Source organism: Crocodylus porosus, unplaced genomic scaffold, assembly GCF_001723895.1.
Source record: "Crocodylus porosus isolate Cpor-Errol unplaced genomic scaffold, CroPor_comp1, whole genome shotgun sequence".
NCBI classification, from domain to species: Eukaryota; Metazoa; Chordata; order Crocodylia; family Crocodylidae; genus Crocodylus; species Crocodylus porosus.
Genome location: NW_017728913.1, coordinates 15444472 through 15471981, shown reverse-complemented (window position 1 = coordinate 15471981; position 27510 = coordinate 15444472). Strand labels below are relative to the sequence as shown.

At 40.6% G+C, this 27510-nt stretch overlaps 1 protein-coding gene across 1 annotated transcript; it reads right to left on the bottom strand.

Annotated features, from left to right (window-relative positions):
• Nucleotides 1-163: 163 nt before the first annotated feature.
• On the bottom strand, nt 164-26903 carry TMEM144 (transmembrane protein 144). Its single transcript, XM_019534531.1, has 12 exons — nt 26685-26903; nt 19313-19508; nt 17214-17336; nt 16199-16298; nt 15474-15554; nt 13807-13888; nt 12357-12433; nt 11487-11605; nt 8697-8816; nt 8102-8199; nt 5668-5721; nt 164-1149 (listed from the first exon to the last, which is right to left on the bottom strand). Exons 2-12 carry the CDS (start codon nt 19431-19433, stop codon nt 1066-1068), a joined length of 1059 nt encoding a protein of 352 aa, XP_019390076.1. The 5' UTR covers nt 19434-19508; nt 26685-26903; the 3' UTR covers nt 164-1065.
• Nucleotides 26904-27510: the final 607 nt, after the last annotated feature.

Sequence of the window (27510 nt, the reverse complement as noted above, 5' to 3'; positions counted from 1 at the left end):
AGGTTAGATGAACATCTTGCTGGGGTCGTTTGACCCCAGTATTCTTTCCTGCCATGGCAGGGGGTCGGACTAGATGATCTGCTTAGGTCCCTTCCGACCCTATGAAACTATGAAACTTTAGCCTCAAACATGCTAAAGGAAGAAAAAGCACAATACTTGGTTCCTGGCAACAACCTTTTGACTGTATTTTTAATTTGCATTGTAACAGTCCTAATGACAGAATGAAATGCTTATTTGTATAGTTCCTCCCAATAACTCTCAATAGAGTGTAGAAAAAAATGCCACAGAAATCATGCCTCTGATACAGAATATTTGCATAATTTAAACAGAACCATGAATGAATGCCTTTCTGAACAAAACTGGATGATTATAAACAATCATTTGTGATTCATAACAACAATAAAAAAGCTTTCACATTCTAATTGATAAAGTAAAAGGCAGATAACATTTTTGTGTAAAACAAGTTTTTATAGATAGTTGCCCTTTAAAGAAAAACAATACTTCAGTGAGCTTTTACTGGCATGTCTTTTTATCTTAGTGTAAACAAGGATATTCCAAAAGGATAAATTCTCAGGAAAATAAGAAGCCAAAATGTCCTATATGTTAATTTTTTTAGCAACTGAGTAAAATATTAAGCTCTTAGCATTCATGTTCCCTTTATCTTCCACCTACAAAAGTGTATTAAACTTATGATGATTCTGTGAGAACTTATTTAGTTACCACACTACCAAAAAACCAGTAAATTATAAAATAAAAATTTTTAGAATTTAAATAATTCTAAATAATGACAGCCCTTTGATTTCAGTTTTTGACTGTGCAGTTACAAAGGCCAACGCTTCTCTTCTAGAAGAGTACATTGAAAAGTTTTTTTCTTATATTATCCAAAGCTTGCTTCAGGTATGAAAAAAATGGTTCCATTGGGATAACATTTCTTGAATATGAATATTTACTTAATTTACCTTCATTGTCACAATAAATAGTCCTTTTAAAAAAGATAGAGGTGTAATCTTCTCCACAATGTATTTTATTAGACAATTGCACCATCTGCTGGTCTCTGCAATCACTTTAAACTTTAGAAAAAGCTGTGCAGAGTGAGCCAGCTAAAATGATAATGAATGCTACTATGAGTAACAAATAGTTTTTCCATCCCTGCATGGCCAAAGAAAGAGAAAAGAAAAATACAATAAATATTTGTTAAAAACAAAACACAACAGCCCCTACCACCTCAAAGTAAAATTTAATAGAATGCACAGTAGATTGCATGAATGAATGAGATTTCCAGAATGTCATGTTTTCAGAAGCAAGTTTTAAAATGCTCACAGAAGTTATTTCTGGACACACATTATTCAACTAATTTAAAAGACAGACCAGACTTCTCATCCTGTTGAACCTATCTCTATTCAAACCCCACTAAAATATACCTCAAGTAAAGTTTATGACGTTATTGACAGCCTTTTCATTGAAGTCCCAGTAGGTCTGCATGGACTACCCACTCAACTGCTTTCCCACTCAACTAATTCACAAAATTAGTATAGGATATCATGAACCTACAATATTTGCAGGTCTTTGTGGAATGTCATGCATGTTTTCTTCAGTTTGGTTGACTGATATGACATGAGCTGTCTCTACATATAGGTAGAGACATACATACATAATCATTATGTCTGTATGAATTGTGGTATTTGACATGAAAGTAATTTTTGTTTCATACTTTGTCCAAGACTGTTTACCAGGGCAATAATTAACTTAAGCATTCCTCATTTATTCACACTTGAGGGAAGTAATTGTGAAGACTTAGCATCTGACATATGTATGTTTAATGACCAGTCAAATAGACTCTTTTGGATGTTGTCTAAGGCAGTGGTTCTCAACCTTTTTTGTACTAGGACACACTTGTAAACATCAATGACCAATCCTGATGCAGTGCCCCTCACTCCTGACCTGCTGCCCCCTGCCCTAAGCCACCTAGTGTGTGGGGCAGGGGGTGGGTATGTGGGGCAAGGGGGGCATGTGTGGGTCATGGGGGGCCCCAAACAGCCCCTTGCAGGCTAGAACTCTTGTCAGCCTGAAAGGGAAAAGCCACTGTTTCCCACCCTTTTCTCATTTAAAAGAGAATTTTTAAAGTTTGTTCATGACCCTTTCATATATTCTTACGACCCATTTCTGGGTTCAAGAAATGCTGGTCTAAGGCTCTTGAGCCAGGCCCTTTGAGATAATGATGAACTTACATTTTAAATGTAAATGCCCCCTGTAGTCCAGGGGACAGTAAATTAGATGAGCAGTATGGGCTCCCTAAGGATCTGAAGCAGGAGTTGTCAACTAAGGGTACACATACCCCTGGGAGTACTTGAACCAGTCCTAGGGGGGGTGTGTGGGCAGGCAAGGATAGAGTGCTGCCGGGGCAGGGAAGCTTGCACGTGGCCACACCCCAGCCCAGTGAGCTTCCCTGCCCCAACCCTGCTCCTGGGAGGCAGCAGCACTCCATCCCCACCTGCTGGCATGCTGTCCCCACCTCCCCAATTTGCATCTGACCATGCGCCTCCTCCCCACCCCCATGCTCGGCATCTGACTGCTGGGGGTACTTAAGATTCAAAAAGGTTGAAAACCCCTGATCTAAAGGATAAAGATTTTAATGACCAGATAAGAAACTGTCCTTAAACCTTTCCATGAGAGCAAGTGTTTGTTTTCAGGCTTTTTTTTTCTGGACACAGGATACGGACTGAGTGAAGCAGGCTCAGAGGAGAGGTGCTACTTCACGGTCAGGATGGCTAGGATCTGGAACCAACTTCCAAGAGAAGTGGTGCTGGCTCCTACCCTGGGGGTCTTTAAGAGGAGGCTAGATGTACACCTTGATGGGGTCATTTGACCACAGTACTCTTTCCTGCCATGGCAGAGGGTTGGACTAGATAATCTACTCAGGTCCTTTCCGACCTGAAGGTGGGAGGCAGGAGCTGCTTTCTAACCTGCTGGAGCTGCATAGAAGCTTCATTCTTAAATGTAGGGTAGGGTGAGCTTATTGCTCTTTTCTTTCATTCAAAAGGCACAGGAGGAACACCAGCCCACCAACGGTTTGCACTGACCTAGTAAAGGGACACTTGGATGGGCTGAATGTGTTTAAGATAGCAGTCCTGGATGATCTTTATCCAAGGGTGCTGAAGGAGTTGTCATAGCAGAGCAACTGGCATGGCTGATTGAGTGTTCATGGTGCTCAGGTCAGGTCCCAGAGGACTGGAAAAGGGCCAATGTGGTCCCTATTTTCAAGAAGGGGAGGAAGGAGGATCCAGGTAATTATACAGGCTGGTTAGTCTCACCTCTATCCTTGGGAAAACCTTTGAAAAAATTGTCAAGAATCACATTTGTGGGAGCCCAGCAGGAAAAATAATGCTGAAGGGTAATCAGCAGGTAAATCCTAAACTTGTTTCTTTTTATGACCAGGTCACCAAATAGTTAGATGCAGGAGTTGGGGTTGATGTTATCTACTTGGATTTTAAGAAGGCCTTTGATACAGTATCTCATCCTATTCTCATAAACAAACTGAGTAGCTGTGACAGACGATTACAGTCAGGTGGGTGGCAAATTGGCTTAAGGGTTGCACCCAGAGAGTGGTGGTGGACAGGTCAGTATCAACCTGGAAAGATGTGGGCAGAGGGGTCTCTCAAGGCTCGGTCCTTGGACTTGTGCTATTCAATGTCTTCATCAGCGACTTGGATGAGGGTGTGGAGAGCATTCTGTCCAAATTTGTGGATGACACAAATTTATAGGGTAAAGTTAACAGGCTAATGTGAAGGGATTGAATCTAGGTGGACCTGGAAAGGTTTGAAAAGTGGGCAGAAAATAGGATGCAGTTCAAGAAAGACAAGTGCAAAGTGCTGCATCTAGGGAGAAGGAATCACCAATACACCTATAGGCTAGGAGATGACCTTCTCAGCAGCACAGCACAGCACAGCAGAGCACAGTCATAGCTGACTCCATGATGAATATGAGCTATCAGTGTGACGAAGTAATCAGTAAAGCTAACCACACTCTATCATGAATTAGCAGGTGCATCACGAACAGGTCCAGGGAGGTGATACTTCCCCTGTATGTGGCACTGGTCAGGCCACAGTTGGACTAATGCATCCAGTTCTGGGCGCTACACTTCAAGAGGGATGTGGATAACCTTGAGAGGGTCCAGAGAAGGGCCATTCATATGGTTAGGGGCTTGCAGGTAAGGCCCTACAAGGAAAGACTAAGGGACCTGGATCAGTTCAGCCTCCACAAGAAAAGGTTGAGAGGGGATCTTGTGGCCATTTACAAATTCATCGGGGGCAAGGGAGGTCAGCAAGAAATTGGAGATACTCTGTTTACCAGGGCACCCCTTCGAATAACCAGAAACAATGACTACAAACTGACAGATTGCAGATTCAGGTTGGACATCAGGAAGAACTTCTTTATGGTAAGGGTTGTCAGAATCTGGAATGGGCTTCCAAGGGAGGTGGTGCTCTCTCCTATCTTGGGGGTATTTAAGAGGAGACTGGACAAGCATCTGGATGGGGTCATATGACCCCAGCACTCTTTCCTGCCTAGGGCAGGGGGTCAGACTCAATCTATTGAGGTCCCTTCCGACCCTAACAACTATGAAAGTATTTGTTTGTTCTTATAACTCTGTCTGTATCTCAATGTATGGTTACTGATGTCTTACTTTTGCTCTTGTTTTTATAATAACTCTTTTTGTTATATTTTAGATTTTACTAGTATCAAGGGCAAAACTGATTTCAGAGCATTTATCATACAGGCAGGCCTCTTACCAGGAAGGAGGATCTATCATCTCTGAGCACGTAATTGGACAAAGGAGTGATTCTTCTAGCTGGCAAAATCCCTTCTGCTAAATGCTGGTGAGACCTGGGTGAAGCAGCTAAAGCTGAGGTGCCCCAAGTCAGGGAAGTGACCTTTGGAGCATCTCAGTCTGTTCTCAGTGGTCAAGCAGATGGCAGAAAAGGGTTGGGGCTGAAGGGCACCCCTGAAGATGTGAGAACACCCTAGGACTGTGTCTTAAAGGCACATCAGACCGCATGAAAGGTCAGGTTGTGTCACAGATAGCTTTTGTGAATTATTCCTATATTGCAAATACTTCAACATATCTCCTGAGGATATTCAACTGACTTGCAGATAATTTTCAAATGGGGAAAGAGATGCTTGGGAGGTGAGAGGCGTTGGTTTTAAAGTCATTAGATAGAGTAGGAAATTGGGTTTGATGTCCTACATCCTGGTCCAGTGCTTTTACTATCAGGCTACTGCATACATTCATATACAGAATGAGAACCTTAGATGCTTAGACCATTAAACCGGCAAAAACCGAGTTGTCTATAGTTGTTAGGGGCATATAAAGTTGCAGGGTGGGGAGCGGTTTAGCATCACTCTCTTGGAGCTGAGGCTATATCTACATTACAGTCATGACAGAATAAATTAGCCTGCACTGAATTCTGTACCTATAGAATGGGAACTTCTCAATTATTTTTTCTTGGAAAATTTTCTCTTGTATGATTGCATTTCATCTATCCAGTGGTTAGACATGAAGATGAAGTCTTACAGATACTGTACTGTGCCATGTATCCTAAAATTTCAGGATTCACATGAAATTCTTTGAATCAGATACAAGTGAAATAATTAGGATACTAGTAGACTTACCGTTATCTCTTTGAATACAAGGACTCCCCACATTGCAGCTACAAATCCAGGGCCCTAAAAGGCAAGGTTAGTTTTTATTCATATACAGCATTTTCTATAATAGATTCTTTCTCAATAGTCTTTCCAGGATGACCATGTAACATTTAAATATTATCTGAACTGCCTGGATATATTGGCTGGATATATTCTTTAGATAGCAAACCTTTAAAAAACATGAATACAGGATGAGATTTCATGGTCAACTGACTACTCCCTAGCTTTCCCAATGTTTTTGCAGCCCCATGTCCCCATAGTGCTTGCTCCTTGCTCTCTGCATTGGGCTGTGTGCTCACAGCTTCACCTTGTACCAGCACTTACCTACCCCTTGCTGAGAGCTCTGCAGGTGCATTGGGTGCAGCTCTGCACTGAAGTAACCATGCAGGGGACAGCCGGCCTGAAGAAACCTCAGAAGCTTCAGAGTTAGGCAAGACTGGTGACAAGTTGGGCTGCGCTCTGCTGTTGTACCAGGTAGTGCGGGGGAACAGGGGCTTGGACAGCCTAGTTAGGAATGGGATTGGCTGCTCAGCAGCATAAGCGCAGCTCCCAGCCCTAGGGCTGCTATGTGGTCCCTGCTGCCTCCCCTAACATCCCCTTTGGTTGTAGGACACACATTGCAGGGAAGCTCCAGGCCCCACTGCCACTGTGGCTCTGGGGGAATCACAGCTCCCAGGGGAAGGAAGGATGGGTACAGCATGGATGCCATGGGCTCTGCCTCCCCAGTCAGTGGCCTGGACCTGCATGTGCTCCTTGGGAGCACTGTCTACAGCTGACCCCCAAGCTCTGCACAGCTAGGAGCTGCCCCCATAGCCAGGGACAGTTCTCCCCTGCCACCTGGATGCTAGGCATGACCCCAGTGCTCCCTGCCAGCCTGAGGCTGCCCCCAGTGCTCCCTGACAGCTCAGGGCTGGTACCCAGGCATGGGGGAGCCTGAAGCTCCTCCTACAGCTGTTGGGGGGCAGAGCAGGGCAGGTGCAGCCCTGGACTAGGTTGGTCCTGTGAGGCTCAATTTGCTCCCAACTTGGGTGCACATTTATATATGCACCCAGGAGCAATTTAATGAGCCTGAATTTACTGCACAGTAAATTCGAGTGCATTAAATACACATGCTGATGCACCCTGATAGTTGTAGAACTGTAGATGTGCCTAAAGGAGTAATTCAACTGGTTCAGGGCATCTGAGCTTCTGCAGTCTGTAGTGTCTTGATGAGGCTCATGGGATGGAAATAATGTTTTAACATTTGAAGGAACTTAGAGAAAGGACTATTTACAGTAAAGAAGCAACAGTCTTGCTACTGCCCTGTCACTGTCATGTCATGTCAGAAAGATCCTCACCCACACTGTTTCTTGGGACATCACACTTCCTAGATATTCTGGGTTTTCAGGAGTTATTCTGTTATGCAGTCAGCCATGACTCTGAAGAAATCTACTTTTCCTACATTTTACTGTCCAAAAACATGGTGCATGCCTTATTTGGGGCCATGTGATATATGAGAAAATATGGTACTACCTCCCAAATGGGAAGTGATATCACTAGATTAGTGCACGGTGCTGTGGGTGGACTAATTAGCTAATTAGTTCATATCTGAGTATGTCACTATTTTGCACTGTGCAGAGTTGTCTGGGACAGTTCTGTACATGCTAATACCCCTGAAATGAAAGCAGTATAACCACATTAATATGGTGATATGCCCAAAACTCCCAGCAGAACTAATTAGCTTACCCTCGGAGCCATGCTAGAGCGGCTATGTTACATGACTGCTGCTTCTGGTTAAACTATTTTTGGTGTGGGAGGTTCTACTGATCAGCCTGTGAGCGCACAGCTCATACTAAGCAGAGGGTAAAATGTAAGCATTTCCAAAAGACTAAAGATGCTTTATATATAGTGCCTTATACATGTACATAGGCAAATTTCTGCTCACCTCCTCACACAAATAGTACCTTTGTATTATTTTCATTGTTTATATTATTGCTTAAGTCTCACTTCATGTACATAAAGGCTAATAGCAGAATTTATATCTTAATTCCAAGTGAATTCTTCAGACAGAAATGTCATAACTTGTAAGAAACCAAGAAGATATAACTGCCAAATGAAATCATGTGACCCACAACCCATTCTCCATTCCAACCCCAAACAGCTGAGGGTTATAGCACGAGCAACACAGACCAGTTCTCTTTTTCAGTTCGGAGATCCTGAATTTGACTTTGGTCAGGATGGCATTCATGACAACTGCACGTGTTCTTAAAAACATGGCAAGGCAAATGAAGACAAGCAGAAAAAGGAACAGTGTTTTGAGAAAAGTCTGCAGGTTGGGTATAACAGACACTCTGAAGCTGTAGCTTTCTCTGAAAAAATGGAAAACCTGGCACAAAGAAAAATATTGTTTTTAGATACTTACAGCAGTAATTATTGGAAAGCTGACCACAGCACTGAGGTAGTGATTGGCTATGAACCAACAGCAGTTGGCTATTGCCCAAAGTATACCAGACATAAATCCTAAAAACAATAAATCACAATCATAGAAAACTATGTCCAACAACACTTTAGGCTATCTACTGCAAGTTCTGAAAGATCAGCCTAAGTATAAACAGTGTAAAACAAGATTGAAATATTTTAGTATCTTTAAAACATTAACAAATTTATGAGATTATTAAATTTCAACTCATAAGAAAGATTACCATCTCTGATGGAAATACCCAATTAATTAAGATTTATAATTTCTTGGGTGCTGATGTACTTTTCAATTTCCACCTTTTTTTAGTTTTGGCAAAATGTCTACATTAACAAATCTCTGTATGGCACTTCACATTTCAAATTGGACCACTACTAATTACTTTCCCTTAATAAATATGCCCTTTCATAAGATTTCAAATGAACAAACTCCCAAGAGCTACCTAAATTCCCCCAAATATGGCTTGTACTAATTCTAGTAGAAGAGTTGAGGTGTTAAGAGAAAGTAAGTGAAATGAACAGCCACATAAAAATAATCATACCTGGTAGTATAGCTTCAGGGTAAACTTTAGGTTTATTTTTCATGACTATACAGTAGATCAGAAAGTAGATGGTACTTGTAAGGAAGATTCCACTAAAATGTGCAAAGACATAGTCTAAATCTGAAACAGAAATTGTAAAGTCAATTTTCAAGATCTTACTTTGGTTATTAAGAGTATTTTACTAAATTTATTCTATGACATATCAGGCATACTATTCATAAGTATAAAATGCATTCATAGTAATAATCTGAAGTTTGCTCATGGCTGTACTGTCCACATGTAATACAAATATGCCTGCAAATATGGCTATAGCTGGAGTTAGTCCTGCCTGTTTAAATTAAATATGGGGCTTTGGTGCATTGACCATATTATCCACAAGTAGTTTTCTCACCAACACTTTCATGCATTTTTCTATGCATTTATGCTTTGAAACTTCTTATTTAAACCTCAATTTTCACCTCAGTTCTCCAACATTATCCACAAAAAGTCTTTCTCATGGCATCTAATATAATAGATTGTTACCTACAAAAATTCATAGCTCTCTGAACCAGTTAGTCTCTAAGGGTGCTTATATATGAGCAGTGAGGCTCCTTCAATACACTGTAGTTCCAGCGTGTTGGAGCAGACTTGGTTAATCGAGTTTCCTGGAGCGTGGCAATTACTGTGCTCCAGTGGCCTCCCATGTGTTGTGTATCAGTGTCACTATGCTTCAAACTGGCAGCGGGGGTGCTTTATCTAAAATTTGTTTGATGAGCTTTAAAGCGCCTGCTCTGCCATTTTGAAGTACGGGGATGCTGACGTATGAGACGCTGTAGTTTCTCTAATCAGAGTGGCTCTTAAAGCCACTGTAATTAAAGTGCACCCCTCCTCCTCCCCAACTCCTGGAACATATATATAAACACCCTAAGATGCTACCCTGCCCTACTTTCTGATTTCAGACTAACATGGTTAACCACCATTCTACAAAAAAACTTTATATCAGTTTAGAAGCTACTGAAATTTATGAAGGACTCAACTGAGTGAGTCTGTAATTCAATGGCCTGCACCCTATCTATATCCTTCCTCCTCCCTCTCCTGATGTATGCAATATGGAATTGTTTTGTCATTCACATCTTAAACTCTTTAGAATAGGGATCTGCTTTTTATGTATCAATAGTGAAGTCTGTAGCGCACTTGTGGTCACTATAAAAATAAATGAGCTCTTTATGTAGTGTGCTTGTGGAAGCACTGACAAAAAGAAAATGTATGATATAGCATGTTGGCGTCTGTTTCATTCTGTTTCATTGTGCCACGGATGGAAAAAGGCAATGAAACAGTTGTCTAGTTTCCACTGTATTATAAAGTGCTATATTCAGTAAGAGACAGAGTGTATATGATAACAGTTACAGGGTTTTAGTTAATCACTATTTCTCAGTAAACTGTATTATATTTGCCAAATCTTCTGCAGTAATTTGGCAATCAGCTCAGTGAGAACTGTTGGAAACTCTTTGGATCTGGTTCTTTCTTTGAGCTTATAGTTTTTTGGTGGCTAGTTTGCTTCCAGAGAGCATTACAAGGGTATACTGCATCATCTCTCTACTCAGATACCTTAGAATAAATGAAATGCAAGTAAGACTTTTTCCCTCTTCATATAACTTCCCTTTGGAAGACAATTAGGAAACAGAGAGATGGCTAGAATTAGTGCCTTGGGATAACTAAACAATGGATAGATTGTAAAACATTGATTTCATTTAAATTCCTGAAAAAAGTGGGGTAGTGGAGGAATTGGAGGAAGTACTGGCTGTTTTATTCTTTTGTTTATCTTAGCAGGAAATGTCTTCATGGTCTTTGATAACACAATCCTAAAATCACTTACTGTGTTTTCACTTACTGTATCTCCTTATTTTTAACCATAATCACCAAACCTTTTGAATCAAGAATATGGATCCTCAGGTTTCAGCCTAATGTCCCATTCCTGAAGTTATTCTGTGAGTTAAAGTGTGAGACCCTCTTCTTGTTTGGTCTGCCTTCCCAAACTTATGTACTCTACAGGCATATGTGATGTTATGAAGAGTGCAATAGCCAGTAGACAATACTAATGAGAAAAGACACCTTGTTCACCTGACTGACAAGTAGTTTGGGATAAGTATGTGGTGAAGTCCATGCATATTGCGGAGGAGGACCATCTATGAAAACTATCTCACAAGATTACGAGATTGACAGTGGTGCAAGAAGACTGTGTGAACTATTGGAGGTGGAAAAGAAAAAGCATATAGGACTGCTAAATGTGGTGAGATCAACTTGCAGGAGGTAGCTGTACCTGCCCCTTGAACTTGTTTCTAGTTTGATGGAGAACCACTGGTATTTTTCAAGTATATAATATGAAAATCTTACTAAAGTCAAGAGATACCACATCTAATTCTTTCCCCTTACTCACTAGAATAATTAAGGAAATATAGTTGATTTGATGTGATTTGTTCTTGAAAATCTTATTGGCTTATTGTTTTTTTATCACATCAGTTAAGGTTTTTGTTTTTTTTAATCCTTCCCTGCCTCATACTTTGTTTGGTTATTTACATCCAGAAATAGTGGATATCAACATTACCGTTTTGATTTAGCATTTTGCATTGATTTGCCCAGAAGTAAATGATTACTTATTAGGCAAGGATTTGGAGAATTGGGGACAATGAGTCATTTATCACCATATATCACCAGAGGAAGAAGGCTTAAGAATCACCAAGTAGACTTCTCAGGCAACAAGGGTATGCTGTTGTTACAAGGGGAAATGCAAAAAAGCGTATTGGTCTTTACCGTATTGACTTGCTCCTGTGTATATAGTTCCATTTCTTCTGCCATGGTCCTTGATATAAAGCACTGGCACAAAACTGGAACCATATAGTATTCCAGCTACTACTGCTAGGCTAAAGCCTCTTAAACAGAAAAGGCAGAAAAAAAAAATCAGTATCCATCAGTTTACTTAAGACCTGTCCAGATTATAATGATACTGTGTAAAACATACTGCTATATGGAAAGTGCTAAGAATGTTACAGAAATTACACTGTCCAGGACATTATTTTTTATAATATAATATAATATTGCATGTATTCCCTAGCTAGGATCTGACTGAACTAGGTACTGTACTGTAATGTAGTGGGGGCTGGGGTGATATGGGCACTAAGGTACCCAGAGGTTGCAAGTTCAAGGCGATAGCAGAAGCACTCACAGCATGGCCTGTCAGATTCCAGTGAATCTGCAAATTCTGCTAAATACCTTGTTGCAAGGACACATAAAAGGAAAGGACAAGAATGTTGTAAAGAGACAGTTCTTGCCCTAAACAGCTTACAATTTAAGTTAAAGACAAGACAATACAGTGTACTAGGGTGTCCCAATAACCCATCTGGGAAAATTTAGAAGGCAATGAAATTGGTTTTTAAGTGATCTCTACTAGACAGTTCAGATCATCTTTGCTATAACTAATACTGAGGAAAGTGAGAGAGGCTATTGAGCAAGTAGATCAATAACCACCTTATTCGAGTTAAAATGTATTTGAATACTAAGTGAAACTGTATTTTCACATCCATTGTAATATTTAAATATATAAATTTGTGTTTTATATTTAAGTAACTTTAAGATGCCCCTGTCAAATAACCAGAACGAAGAAAAGAAATGGTAACTACTTACATAATTCTTTTTCCCTTTGGAGAAAACTTGTCCACCCATGATGTATCAGAACTGGTGTTTACAGAATAGTTGATTGGCTGTGGAAAACAGTAGCAATTTTTGTGTCATATGCTTTTAAAATAATTAAAACCGCTGCCCTATTTCACTGAAAAAAATGAAAGCGTCTCACACTGTAGAAAAGGAAATTAAACCTTTCTAACAAAAGATAATGTGTTGGGAAATAAACCCAAACCAAAAAGACTGGACTGTGATATGGAGTGCTTCAAAATATAAGACTGCTTGACTGTGGGCTTGAACTCACCACATTGCAGAAAGAGAAAATAAAATACTAATCAGAATCAGTTTTTGATTTCAAACTTGTCTTCCCTTAAGTTTGGTGGATGCTTCAGTCTTGAGGTCTTATTGATTTGTTTTCCTATTATGCTGCTGGCTGTGCACGTCCTTTGTCATAAACCGGTTTTGCTTGCTTTCATTTTCTCACACATGCACTGTATCCCTCTTGATAATACAAGTAGGTTGTATACCAGTATTTATTCTCTTTGTTTCACCCACAAATAATACTCTACTGAGGTTTTCCCTGACCTGGTGGACTCTAGTGGCTACCATGCTTTTTTAACTGTAGCCTCTACATCAAGCAACCCAGCATGGGCAAGTGTTTGAAGCATTCAGCTCTCCAGCTACCTTTGCTTGTTTCATCCTTCAGGGGTAACAATAGTCTCTGGCTCCATCTATGTGAGATGCTGACTGCACAGTTATTACTGTGCAGTCATTTAGTACTTGTACAAACAAGTACTAAATGACTGTGAGTAACCCAAGTTACTGCTCAGTAGCACCAATGAACACCTTTTTTTGTGACACTATTGTGCAGTAGTGCTACTGTGCAGTAGCCTAATAATACTACGTATTAGTGTCACAGCATGGTTGTTGTCATGTTATGCCACTGTGTTGGTGTCTTGCATAGACACAGCCTTTGACCTCTAACCTTTAGTAAGGTCAGGATGGAGAATCAGAGAGCCATAGCTGCTTCTCTGCCCTATGATGTAGGAGAATCTAGATGAAAAGTTATTCAGCATGTTTTCTTTAGTCAAAATAGTCTACATTTTACAGTTTGGTTTGGGCTTCAAAAACTGTACATTAAATTGTTTCCTTCTCAGATGCAGGAAGGATAAACTCTATTTCATATGAGCTCTGTCATAATGAGGCTGGGTTTCTGAGCCATATAAAACATGCCAGTCAAGAAAGGACTTTGGGAAAAAAACTTTTCTGTTAAATTTTATTAAGTTTACACTATCCATAACTTGATGTTCAGATACAAATTATCTGCTTGTCTCTAAATTTTTCCATTTCACCCGGAGCATTTATACATCTGGTAAAAACTAAGAAACTACTTTTTATACTGATATATGTTTTTACTGTATGTTTTGCTGAAGAAGAAGTATAGAATACTTACTGCCTCATCCAATAAAGGCCTAGCTTCTGATGAAGCTAAAGAACTTGGAATTTCACTTTTTACAAAAAGAAATATGATCACACTGTAAAGAGGTAATACAATAGTAAATATCACACATCACTTTATAGGAGCATAACATTTAATGCTGAAGGATAACAATGTAATGCCATATCATTTTGTTCCTTATTTTGCTCAGAATTCAACTGTCAGGCTTCAATGTATCTTTGAAATGAATTCTTAGCTTAAAAATACTTAAACTACAGGAAAAAAAATTGATCCAATGTACCTTTTATCATAACATCATAGAGATCTTGTAGTTATTTTGTATCATAAGAAAGGTATTGAAGTGTCATTGTTCTGACATGCTTTTCCAAAGGCAATTGACGTTACATAACAATTCATTTTCAGACTGTAACAGATATGTACTAGGATATCCAAGGGGAAATTCTATAGCAGCCCAACTTGAAGGGAAAAATAAGGTGCAAATTAATGAGACTCTTTACATTTTTCTAGAATTAGGCTGGTATTGAAAATGTTTGTAATGCTCCTTTTTTTCATAGTTTCTGAATAAGACGCTAAGCAGTTTACTGCACTGAGCTTGATCCAAGATGTAATCTGAGAATGAGAGTTTTTTGCCCCTTCCCTTAAGAAGGTTTCTGATTTTTATTTATGTTTTTACTCATTTTTCAATTGATAACAGTAGGCCTCTCTTAGAAGGCCTGGTTCTATGATAGGTAGAAATAGCAATTATATGACCCACACATTTAATTTTCAAGTTAATCAGGGAAATATGAATAATCAGGATTGGTAGGGTTTGATTTTTCTATTTTGATTTGGTTTGGTTTAATTCTAAGCCTATGGATTGTTTCTTGGAGGTCCTTGAAAGGAGGGTCCTTTTTCATGGCTCTTCCCCCTGCAGCCCCATTAAACTAAGATTAAATGTTTAGATTATAAGCTCTAAAGAGCAATGGTCGTCCCTTCCTAAGTGTTTGTAAAGTGACTTGCCCATAGTCAAAGCTTCCATAAAAAAGTGTAGAGGCCCTTCTGCTACATCCTGGAAAATGGAATAGTAGGGGAATCCTTGGCAATGAGGTGTTGGAGCTATGGTGTTGGGAACTGGGGAACTTCTATGGCAAGAGATAATATGGCTTCCAGTAGATTCTGCAGGACTTGGACCTACATTTTGCCAAAGGTAGAAAGGAGATAAACTTCACAGTTCTGGATCAATGTGAGATGAAATCTATGCAAGATTTCTTTATTTTTTCTTTATAGATTTCCTCCCCTAACTTTTTCCAGGGAGTTTTACCATACAATAATTTCCCACGGTAAAAAAATTAGAGCCAAGCGAATCATTTTGGAAATGTAACTGAAACTACTCTGTCTACATTTACTGTTGAACATGATATTTAACATTGGATTAAAAATGTGCTGTTCCATTTATGAAGACCGGTTTAGCCATTATCTCAGAATTAACATGCATCTAATTCTGAAAATATACCTCTGTAACACTGGGTAGGGCAAGTCATGAATTATGGTTCAATTAAACGGTATTTAGAACAATATATTAAACTCACCCATTTTCACTGTCTTTAAATCTACACCTTAGTGATTAAATTAATGATCGTTTAAATTACTGAACTTATTCATTATTAGGAAGAATATTTTACCTTAACAGTGAAAGTGTAGCTCCAATGTAATTTAAGGTGGGTTTTGCTACCTCTTCTGGATCAATTCCGAACCAACCGAACCTGTAATATTTAACCAATTTCATTTGACTGTATTAGTTTTACAAATACATTTTAATTAAGATCTAATCTTGAAGATCCTTATTCATGAAAGTGATTTCTTTGAAGTCCAGACTACAGCTATTGTTTTATGCTAAGCGAAATCTTACAGGAAGATATATACACCTAAATGCCCAGGCTGAAAAAAAAAATCTATTCATATACCACTATGAAGAATACTAATGAAATATGGACAGCATTTTACATGTACCTGGAAAAAAGTTCATTGAGGACACAAATAAGTCACATAAGGTAAAGAAAACTGGGAACTTACAGGGCGCCACAGAGCTTCTGTGGGGTCACAGTCCATGTGCATGCTGTTGGCCCAAGGTAAATGTGGAGTAAATTTGTGCCTCAGTGAAAGTAAGGTAAAGCACGCACATAGGCAGTTCCAGTCGAGTAGCTATGCACTGTATGTTCTCACCCTACAACTACAGTAACTTGCTTGTATGCCTATACCCTCAATCAGCTGAGTGAACAAATGTGAACAGTAATAATGCATTATACACACACACATACATATATGTTTGCAACAGGTTTTCATTAGAGTTGTTATTGAAGAACTGACAGCATTTATAAGGTATAACGTAAGCTTTAAATATGTTTACCTTGAACTTGCCCAGCCAGTTAGCAAATTAAAAGAAGCCCAGATTAAGAGCCCAAGACCTAAGCCAATGGTTTTAAGAATGGGGACAACAGTAATATTACCTGCAATACAGAAAACATAATCCAAATTATGTTATTATAAGGATAAATCCTAATTGTATTTTCACTTTGCATTTCAATATGATTTATAAGGCCAGATGATTTGAACAAGATCAGAGTCTAAATATGGTACGTGGGACTATTTTTAAACTTTCCACCCAGTTGTGAATGTCATACAGAATCGTTTTGTGTAGTTCACTGAGTCTCATGCTAGCAGTGAAGCCACTAACAAGAGTGAAGAACACTACTAATGAGACAATTTTAGTCTATGCAATGCCACTCATTTTTAGCTGTAGTCCAGTTCAGGGGCCTTTTAAAGTTTTAAATTATTTTTCTCAGATCAACTAAATTAAAACACCCAAGCCTGTCTCTGACTATTCACTGGATAATTCATGACTTCTTTCTTGTATGTGTCTTTAAGGTTTAATTTAAAAGCTTGGTGCTTATCACCCAGCAGCTTCCACTGTGATCAGAGGGAAAGGCTGGATGTTCAACACTTGAAAATCAGTTAACTAGTTCAAAAGCTTACTTTAGAGGTACATTTTGGTAAAAACTTGGCCAATATAGTTCCAGTATATATTTAAGGTAGATTTATAATAGATCTAGAAATATCTTTTAAATAGATATAGAAATATAAGTGTCTTCAGCACCATCTGTTTTTTCCAGTCCTTATCAAACTCTGATGTTTTGATATTGGTTTACAAGGGAAGCTGTGTAAGACCAATGTTACTTAATACGAATGATGTAATTATAAAATGATTTGTTCAAGATAATACATACAGCAATGGCAGGGTTCTGTCAGTTTTTGTAATAACAAAAGATACACTTCGTATATTAACTACTTCAGTATTGTTATTGTCTCCTCTGGGAAGATACTTTTGTCGCATCTTTGAAGAAGTAGTATCTCTTTTTTATTACCTGTAGCCCATAGAAAACCCCCAAGCATAGCCAGAGGCCAGAATTGGGGACATTTTTGGATAAGGTTGACCACCAGAGAAACTATCCATATTGCAGTACAGAGAATCCACTGGAAGAACATTCCTGGGAAGCAAACAAATGAATTTGTTAATATTTTACAGGAAACTGTTAAATGTCAGATTACTTTTAGACTAATGTATGTAGGAGCTAGTTACTTCTTGTTAACATACTATATCTCATATGAAATTGTGCAGACAGAACTGAAATCTGGTCATAGTCTTTGTGCAACGTACCTGTGTTAAATTCTTTTTAAAAAGGTTGTACTTTGGGACATTTATTTCTGGCTTCTCACATGCCCTGTAGAGAACCAGGCAAAGGCACTTTTTTGTTAAGGTTATTACAGATATATGGTAGGTCTGCTTGTATCCTGAAGAAGATAGAGTTCCCCCCACTCCTGTCAGTAGCTATCACTGACTTGGTTCCAGTGCCATAAAGGACAACTTTAAGTTTGCCCTAACTGGCAGTGTATGGGACACACCTCTTCAGGCTTTTTCAGTAACACATTTGCTAGCTTTCAGGCCAGACTTCATAGAATCATAGAAAGTTAGGGCTGGAAGGGACCTCAGGAGGTCATCTAGTCCAACCACCTGCTCAAAGCAGAACCATCACCAACTAGATCATCCCAGTCAAACTTTGTCTAGCCAGGTTTTGAAAACCTCCAAGGATGGAGCTTTCACCACCACTCTGGGTAACCTGTTCCAGTGTTTTACTACCCTCCTAGTGAGAAAATTCTTCCTAATATCTAACCTAAACTTCCCTTGTTGTAATTTGACACCTGTTCTGTTACTTTGGCTCCTTCTTCTGTCATCTGCCACCACTAAGAACAGTTTAGCGCCATCCTTTTGAACCCTCCTTCACATAGTTGAAGGTTGCTACTAAGTCACCCCTCAGTCTGCACGTCTCTAAACTAAATAAGACCAGTTCCCTCAGTCTTTCCTCATAAGTCATGCCCCCCCTACCTCCATGCCATCTTCCAGGTTGTTGATGAAGACATCAAACAAAACCGGCCCCAGGACCGATCCCTGGGGCACTCCACTTGATACCGTCTACTACCTAGACATTGAGTCATTGATTACTACCCTCTGAGCCTTATGCTCCAGCCAGTTTTCTATCTTCCTTACAGGCTGTTCATCCAACCCATACTTCCTTAGCTTGCCTGCAAGAATATTGTGAGATTCACCACAATCCACACCACATCCACCAGTCTCCCCACATCCACAGAGCCAGTCATCTCATCACAGAAGATAATTAGGTTGGACAGGCATAACTTGCCCCCTGCTGAATCCCGGCTTACGTTTGTAATCACTTTTTTTCTCCTCCAAGTGCTTAGAAATGTATTCCTTGAGGAACTGCTCCATGATTTTTTACAAGGACCGAGGTGAGGCTGACTGCCTTGTAGTTCCCTTGATCTTCCTTTTCTCCCTTCTTAAATATGAGCACTAGGTTTGCCCTTTTCCAATCATCTAGGACCTGTCCTAATTGCCATCAGTTTTCAAAGATGATGGTCAATGGCTCTGTAATCACATCAGCCTCTGGCTTCTTTACTATTCATTCCATCCAGGAAGAGCACACACCAACTGCAGAGGTGTCCTCAGCCTGACAAAGGGTATTTAAACTTGAAAGCTTGCTAAGAAGAATTTTTCCAACCGTTTGAGTTGGTCTAATAAAAGATATCAGATTTACCCAAAGAGCCTTGTCTGTCATGGTATGTTTGAGAATCTGAAATGAGGTACCTCATTTTTGCTTTATTAGCCAGCAGAACTTCTTAAATGCATACTGCCCACCTTAAAGTGCACAGCAACATATAAAAGGACCTCTCCAGTTTTGCCACGGTCTGAAATGTAAGTGATTGCTTCAGTTAAACAAATTATTGTGAGGCGAAAATGTGGTACTTCCTTTTCTAAGCCATTATAGTTCAAGGCTGTGGCTGATATTGATAGTGACATTACTAGGAATTTTAACATTTGTAAGAGTTCATATAAAAGCTTAATTACTGCTCTCACAATAATAAACACATAAGAAAACCCCAAAATGCTTACCATCACCAGTGTCAAATTTCTTAACAGGTACAAAGTTTGTCCCAAATAAGAAGACAGCTACTGCAGAAGAGGTAAAGCCAATAGTTAGATCGGTTCCATTGCTGCTTACAAAGTTGGTCATCTTTGTGTTGAGGGTGTTACCCTTTGTGGCACTATTTTGATGCAGTTCCTTTCAGATACCTTCTGGAACCAGAGTCTGGAATTAAAAAAAAAAAAGGTTTAAGGACCACACCATAGGGTTCTTAATATAGCTTAATTTTTTTTTTCACATTAATAGTAGGAAGGTTTAAAAGATCCCACTTTTACACCTCCTACTAAAAGGCGAAAAAGTAAGGAATGATGTAGGACAAAGGGAATGGCCACCTTAAAATGTAAGTAAGGTGGAAATTAATGGAACACAATAAATATTTCACCTAAAAGTAACTTTCTGGAGAAGAATATTAAGAAATATAATACACGAGTCATTAGAGAACAGACGACCATCATCCAGAATTACGAAAGCTTAAGGGAACCCCCTTAAGTTTTCATATTATCAGGCTTAAAGGAAGGCCCGTTATTTTTTAAGAGGAAAGCACCCACATTAGGCTGTTGCTGGTTCTGGAACGTTGCTGTTGGAAGCAGGTTGAAAACAAACAGGTTGATCCTCTTTGCGTTTGCATGATGACAAGGGTTAGGCAATTATGTGTAGTTTTCTTCTATTGGTGAGAGAAACCTTGGTATCTAATTGGTTCTGCAGTCCCACAGAGTGAGGACTGAAGCCCAGAGCTGCCATAGGGATTACTCTAGATGTTATAACCCATGGAAGTGAAGGAAAAGACCCCTAATTTTTTTTTTTCTGCGAAGGATTGTAGGAAGGGAGGAAGGAACCCTGTCAAGTTTGTTCTTTCAATCCCCATGGAAATTTTTTTTTTTTGGGGGGGGGGGGGGGGGGGGGAATAAAACTTGCAGAATTTTATTTCATATCAGTCTCATGCAAATAGGATTTCCCCAAGGGAAAAACTATTTTAGGCCTATTAATAGAAAAAAATCTTTTGAACTGCCATCCTGGTATTAGTAAGTAAGTGAATTTCACATTCTTTTGTAGATTTTAGATATAGTATACCACAGAGCTTTTTACTGTTTTTTCCCTCTTTATTTTTCTTCGTAATTATCTAGTATTTGTCCATTTTCCCTTTATCTTTGTAATTATCTAGTATTTATTTGTTTGCTATCACAGCCATCACTGAAATAATGTTTAATGTAGGCAGCAGCACATAAGGCATTTTAAATACTCCGGAAACACCAGACTTAGAGGACTACATGCAAAAATCAGTTACTGGGAGTTTATCAGGAAATAGCTTCAGATGGTAACAAAATGTAAAACATTTTGTTTATATGAAATGACTGTCTGCAATGCTAGAATTTTGATGTGTAAAGATCCCCCAAACCATCATTATGTAGTAATTATGAAGGAGGTTCTTTGATGTGAAATCCATGCAATGTTATTATATACTTGATACTTGTATGCTTAATAATATCCTAGTGCAGTCTGAGATCTTCAGACTTAGATATAATAAATACTGCTAGTACAAAGTAACACACATTTATAACAGTGGTTATAATATCCCCCAATTTGCCAAAAGTAGGCACAAAAATAAAAGTGACTAGAGTCTCAGAGGTGTTAAGGAATGTGAAAATCAGGTTAACTTTGGAGACTAAACAGTGGATGAAATTTTGATCAGTCCCCTCAATAGCCACTCCTATGCTAGATTATGGCAGTGCTATACATGCTTCTTGACTATTCCTAGTGGTTAAAGGAGATGCTGACTGAAACAGGAAATTCTTGCCTGACTAGGTAAGTGAGAGGAGGTGCACTCTGCTGTTAATAGACAAGAAGAGCTGTGTTCCCTGAAATCTATCCATTTTACTTTAACCCCTTACCTTGCTTTCCTTATTTTTCAGTGTAAGTTCCCCTGGTATGGCATCATCAACAGTTTCAGTAGGTTTTGGTTGAAAGGAGCTATTAGTATTAGCAGGCGAAAAGTTTAGTCCTCACATGTAGTACAGTTCATTTAATCACCTAGATTTTTTTTTCCTCTTTGGAGGATTCTCCCTTAGGCTTGGAGTACCCCACTGTGAGAAGAGTTATCCACCAGATCACTGTACCCAAGTCTCCTTCTTGAACCCTTGTTGTTTTTACTGTTTTTGTAAAAATAATAATAAAAATAAAGTAAAAAAACAAATAAAATAATAATAGTAATAATAAAACAATAAAAATAATAAAATAAAAATACAAACAATAATAAAACATTGCAACAGCTTCAGAGTATCACAGCTTGAGAAACACTAAGCATGAAGTGTCAGGCGAAGAATAAGGCAAGTCTATTTACTCAGTGAGTCAATATGCTAATCTCTATAGACTAGAGATAGTCATTACACATAAACTGATTTAAGTGATCAGAAACTGGTTCAAACCTGTAACAGAACAGACATTCAGTGCACATAAACCAGTCTGAAAGTGGCTGAAACCGATTTATTTGACGACTCCTTGGTTGATTGATACATGTAAATTAGAAGCTTTTTAAAATCTTAATTGAAGTGAGGACATTGGATAAACCTGGTTGAATGTAGTATCAGACTTAAATGATTTGTGTCAAACCAGTTTATGCAATGTCTGTCCCAGACATATAAGTGGGAAAATGGCCTTTGCACAAGAAAGAGGACCTGTTGTTAGGGGCATTCAGATAATAATTATTTTTCTGCTTATTTTGCAGATTTATTTCTGTAGCCCTTAGCTGGATAAATCACTACAGTGCTTTAAGTGCCTTTCAAAGGAAGAAAATAATTTTGTGCCCTTTTTAACTTTCTTATGGTGCCTTAAGGAGCCCCCAAATGCTTTGCATATTTCTGCCAAGGGGAAAAAGCATGTGATGCATGGACAGAGACTTCGCCTTGATACTTCCTCTTGTATTTTGCGTTCTGGAGCATATGATATGACTGGGGAACCATCTGAGGTACAATGGAAGTGAAACCTCTGATTACTGAGAAGTGGTTTTTATTCATACTGTTTAAAACGCCATATTTTTCTTAACAGCTATGTATCTAAGACACTCAAAGGAAAACATGCTGTAATACACAATGTCCTCACTTCAATTAAGGTCTGAGAAAGCTTCTAATTTAATTGTATTAATCAACCAAGAAGTCCTCCATGATCAAGATAAAATTTGATATTTTTGTTAATTTTAAGGGGAAAAGGCTACAGAAAATTGGAAGCATGGGAGGGAAAGGTTGTTGAGGGGGTGTGAAAACCTTTCAGACTCCTTGTTTATAGTCTGAAAGAATGAAGAAAGATGAAAGATATTTTTCCCTCTATGAGTCAATCTTAAGTAAGGACTAAATTAACAGATCAATGACTATTGATGCAATATAAACACTACCCGAAGTTATGAAATTTACAGTCATTCAGGAATACTCAAAATCGGCAGGTTCCAAATTTGACATGGATACTCAAAACTCTGTTTGCAAATTTCAAACAATTTTGCATACTTGCTCTTTCCTTCAAAATACTTGCTTTTCTAACATATTTAGCCTACATCTACATTCCAAGATAGAAGCAGGTTGCTGAATTCACATGGCACCCTGTAGTGTTGTGCTGCATCCTTTGATGAGATGAATAAAGATGCTGCCTGATGCTGATCCGGAATCAGCTTGTCTTGACAAAGCCACATTTCAGGATTCTTAGAGACATAGATCTAAGGCAGGGGCGGGCAATTATTTTGGGCGGAGGGTCGCTCATTGAGTTTTGGCAAGCCACCGAGGACTGCATGACAGGCAACCGGGGCACATAAATATGAATTTTCTAAATTTTTTAGGGGCCCCGTAGGCCAGATAGAATGGCCTGGTGGGCCACATCTGGCTCGCAGGCCACATTTTGCCCACCCCTGACCTAAGGGGTAGGGACAGACATTACACATAAACCAGTTTAAGTGATCAGAAACTGGTTTAAACCTTTAACAGAACAGACATTCAGTGCACATAAACCAGTATGAAACTGGTTGAAACTGGTTTGAGAAAAACCTGGTTGAATGTAGTATGAGACTAAACTGATTTGGTTCAAACCCATTTATACAATGTCTGTCGTAAGATAAACCAGACACCCCCAGCATCCCAGCATGCTCTCTGGGCTGGGTGGGGCTCTCTGCTCCATAGAAGGGCTCCTCTGCTCTCTAGCTGGAGCAGGGCCAGGCCCTAAGGGAGACACCAACTGACATGGCCCCAGTTAAGGCAAAGTGTGCAAGGAGGAGGTTAATTCTTCCCTCCTTCGCCTCTTCCTCCACTGCAGCCGGGGTCAGCCTGTCTGCGGGGGAGGCGGATGCAGCAGTGGCCCTTGGAGCTGCTAGACCCCAGCTGCAGGGAAGAAGGAATTAACCCTTCTCCCTGCTCCCTTCACCTTAACAGGACCATACTGGGCTGATTGATCCACAGGGTGGGCAGGGGGGCTCTGTTTCATGCTGGTGGGGGGACTCTTCCCCCTCCTCATCCTCCCCCACCAGGGGCAGGGGACTGAAGAGCTCAGCTGAGCAGGGTGTGGGTGTATGGGGTGTGAGGGGAGGTGGGGGGCATAGGGATCCCCACACACTCCTCCATGGCATGCAGCCCCTACTGCTTGGCAGGAGCAGCAGGCAGGGAAGCCAGGGTGCTTGTGCCCCTAGCAGGTGTGGCTCTGGCCAGGGCTGCGCAGGGGAAGGGAGCGGAGCCTGCCTTATCCCTGCAGCTCTGCTCCTTGAGCCTGCAGCTCCAGCACTTGCAGGGAGGAAGCCCCGCTTCGGAGCCAGCTGCTTCCCCCACTCACCACTGTGCAGGTCCCAGCACTACTGGGAATGGAGGGAGCCCTGCAGAGTCCAGCGGGGGGCCTCCCATCTGCGAGTGCAGAGCTGCAGGCATGCAGCACAGAGCCCTGGAGATAGAAATGGCTGGGCGTGCCTGCAGGTCTGCATTTGCAGAGGGGCAGCCCCGCGCTAGATTGCGGGGAAGCAGGGGCAAAGCTCCCTCCACTCCCAGCAGAGTGCTGGGACCTACACAGCAGGGAGCAGGGGACACAGCTGGCTTCAGTGTGGGACTTGCCTCGCTGCGAGTGCTGGCCGGAGCCCCCTGACCTCTGCACCTGCTGCTGCTGCTATGCAGTGGGGGCTGCATGCCATGGGGCAGTGCGCCCTCCCTCAAACCCTACATACCCACACCCTGCCCAATTGAGCTCTGCACTCCCACTGTCCTTCTGGGGGGAGAAGGAGGAGGAGGAAGGGTCCCCTCCAGCATGGAACAGAGCCTCCACCTGCCCTGTGGGGGAAGGATTGGGGGAAGAGTCCCTATCTGGGGCTGGACAGCATCCCATATACCTCGCAGCAATGGGGGGCGAAGCAGGAGGCAGAGTCCCCCTCTGGGGCCAGGCAGCTTCATAGAGCCCCCGCCTCCACACCCTGGGGGGAGAAGAAGAGCTCCCCCAGCACCAAACAGGGTCCCCCTCCCAGTCCCACAGTGATGGGGGAGAGGGAGGAGTGGGAAGAGTTCCCCTTTGGGGCTGGGCAGCCCTGTATGCCCGGAGTGTTCCCGGCTGTCAGGGAGCCGCTGGGGCCAGGCCATGCCCCCCTCCTCAGTTTAGCTTCGCTGTGGAAGGGAGGGCTGCTCTAGTCCCCCTGGGCTTTTGGCTTGAGCCACTGCAGGCATGTGCCAAACATCTATCCACTTGCAAACCAGTTCACTCTCTGCAGTTTAGACTAATCTGCAAAGACTGAATGAATTTAGACTCAGGCTTTTTGAATGTCTGTCCCTAGCCACACTGATTGCTTCTGAGCACAGTGCAAAATCCCTTTTCTGTGGGAGTGTGTGTTTGTGCATAACGGCTGTGGCAGAAAGTTTGTGTTGAAATGGGTATATTTATAATCAGCCCTTTCATTGGGCTGTGATTTTTAGTTTATGGAATAAGTGTCATTAGATGACAGCCTATATGAGTATTCTGAAAAATCAACAACCTGAAGGCAGAAACAGATGCATGCTCTTTCTGCAGAAATACAGGTTCAGAATTTCATATGCCTCAGAGATCAGAGATCGGTGATGCTCAGATCTCAGGTTTAATTTCAGGACCAGTATCTCAACTAGGTTTGAATTGTTCTTAGGAAGAAACAACATATCACATAATACTGACATAGTGACATTTGTTTTATATACATGTTGCAGGCCAGAGCCTGCAAGTCACAGGTAGAGGGCACAGGTTTCTAATTATTATGTATGTAGTACCCATAGTGTATGTTATGCTGTTTTCAGACAGGTGAAAACAGACAGCTGAAAACAGTATCCAGCTTGAAAGAATTTTCATCTTAAGGCACATAAAAGATATTGTTGAGCCTTGAGAGAAATTGTGGCTTCCTTGGGGATATATAGCCATGCTACACAAACTTGCATTTCAGAAGTTGCAAGCTACACAGACAGTTATTTGCTTAGCAGTTTCTTTAGATTTAAGACAGCATTTTCTTTTTCACTGTCACAGATTTCTTGCACATCAAGGAGAACCTACAATGACATTCAGATGTGAGACTGAGATTTGCTAAGGAAAGCTCTCATTCTTTCTGTAATTAGAAGCGTTTGAGAGATGATTCTTCAGGCTAAATTTTCAAAGAGCTGTACTTAAATAAGATGAATATACAGGCCCTCCCTTATTTAGGTTTTACTATGCTATGTTATTTCAAAAGAACTACTGTCCTAGCATGGACTTCCCCACCAAGTATACAGGTGGCAGAAAATAAATAATTCATTCTTAATACAGTTACAAGTGAAACAAAGGTGTTAGTTATCCTTTTACCCTTCACAGAAAATCTGCATGGGTGAGAGATTTAATTTGCCTTCATGGTTTTGTTTCAGCAATCACTCATTTGTAGTGTTTTTGTGTGGATGATCTAGGGCCAAATTGTCTGTTGGGGTGAATGAACTCAGCTCCAGACAATATAGTTTCATTCATTTCCATTAGCAGAAGTTTGGCCCTTTCTGTCTGTCACAAAAACATGAATGAGATACTCAGAGAAGCACTAATTTAAACACTGAAGCATTCATTTCAGAAGTAGCACTTGTATATTCTCTATGGTGGGAATCACCTCTCTCAATTCTTAGTTCTGAGTCTTCCTCCCCTCCCCCCCCGCCGCCCCTCCATCCAATCACTGCTTTAGTCTCCCTGTCTATTTAACTTAAGAAATGAACACCCCTTTTTACTTTGCTCTGTACAAATGTTTCTCCTTTCCTCTTGCCAGTCACCTCCATGCCCTCCCTTGCAGCCCCATTGCTCACTTTTTACAAAACCCCTAGATATAAAAGTACCCCCTTCCTTCACTGGGACTTTACTTACAATTGTTCCTTTGCAGTTTCGACTTCCTGCACCCAGTTACTCCTCCTCCTCCTCCTCATGTGATCAGACTCCCACACCACACCTCCTTCCCATTTATTATCTTTTAAAGTACAAATAACACTAAAGGGATCCACTGCCTTTGAAGTGCTGTGAGTGGTGAAGAGTTCAAACTGCCTATTAAGCAGAAAATCATCCCTGTTCTGAACTTTCTGTCCCACGCTGGTCCCCAGGGTGGCTGTGCTGTATCAGCAGCTGTCTCATGTCATGTGCTCTGGCCTGATGCAGTGACAGAAGCAGTGGGAGGAGCACCGGCTACAGCTAAAGTAGCTCTGCTGTCTACTCTGAGAAATGTAGCTCACGCACGGCTGCTTCCTGGATTTCTAATCCTTTAGGGCTTTGATCCTGTTCCTTGTCTCTCACCTCAACCTCTAATGTTCTGAGTAGGTAACTGGCACTCACAGCCATAATATGTACCTGCAACCTTAACTGAATGTTAATGGCCATTTTTGCATGGGCTCACATGCATCTTACACACAAATACGCTGTGCTAAAAGAACACTATTAAGGTTGTAAAGCTGGGCACTTAAAAAGTTGGGTACTGACAACCTCGACTCGATCCCCTCATGCATACACATTCAGACATAATCTTTAACTCTTGTGTCTCTTTCATTGAGCAAAATTCATGATGTTCATGTCATGAGCAGGTATTCATTCTTTTGTTTTTTCCTCTTTTACTGCATGTCCCCGTACCTTATTTATTGCATTTATTCAAGCCTGGGGATGAAGTGAGATTCATCCATTTCCTCATGGGCTCATTGCCACGTGA

Excerpts from the sequence above, each read along its gene's own strand:
- TMEM144 (XM_019534531.1), bottom strand. The coding sequence starts at position 19,433 with ATGACCAACTTTGTAAGCAGCAATGGAACCGATCTAACTATTGGCTTT. Across the intron at positions 17,337-19,312 it reads GAAATTTGACACTGGTGATG|GAATGTTCTTCCAGTGGATT; the intron begins GTAAGCATTTTG and ends TTTGCTTCCCAG. Across the intron at positions 13,889-15,473 it reads GCTACACTTTCACTGTTAAG|TGTGATCATATTTCTTTTTG; the intron begins GTAAAATATTCT and ends ACCTCTTTACAG.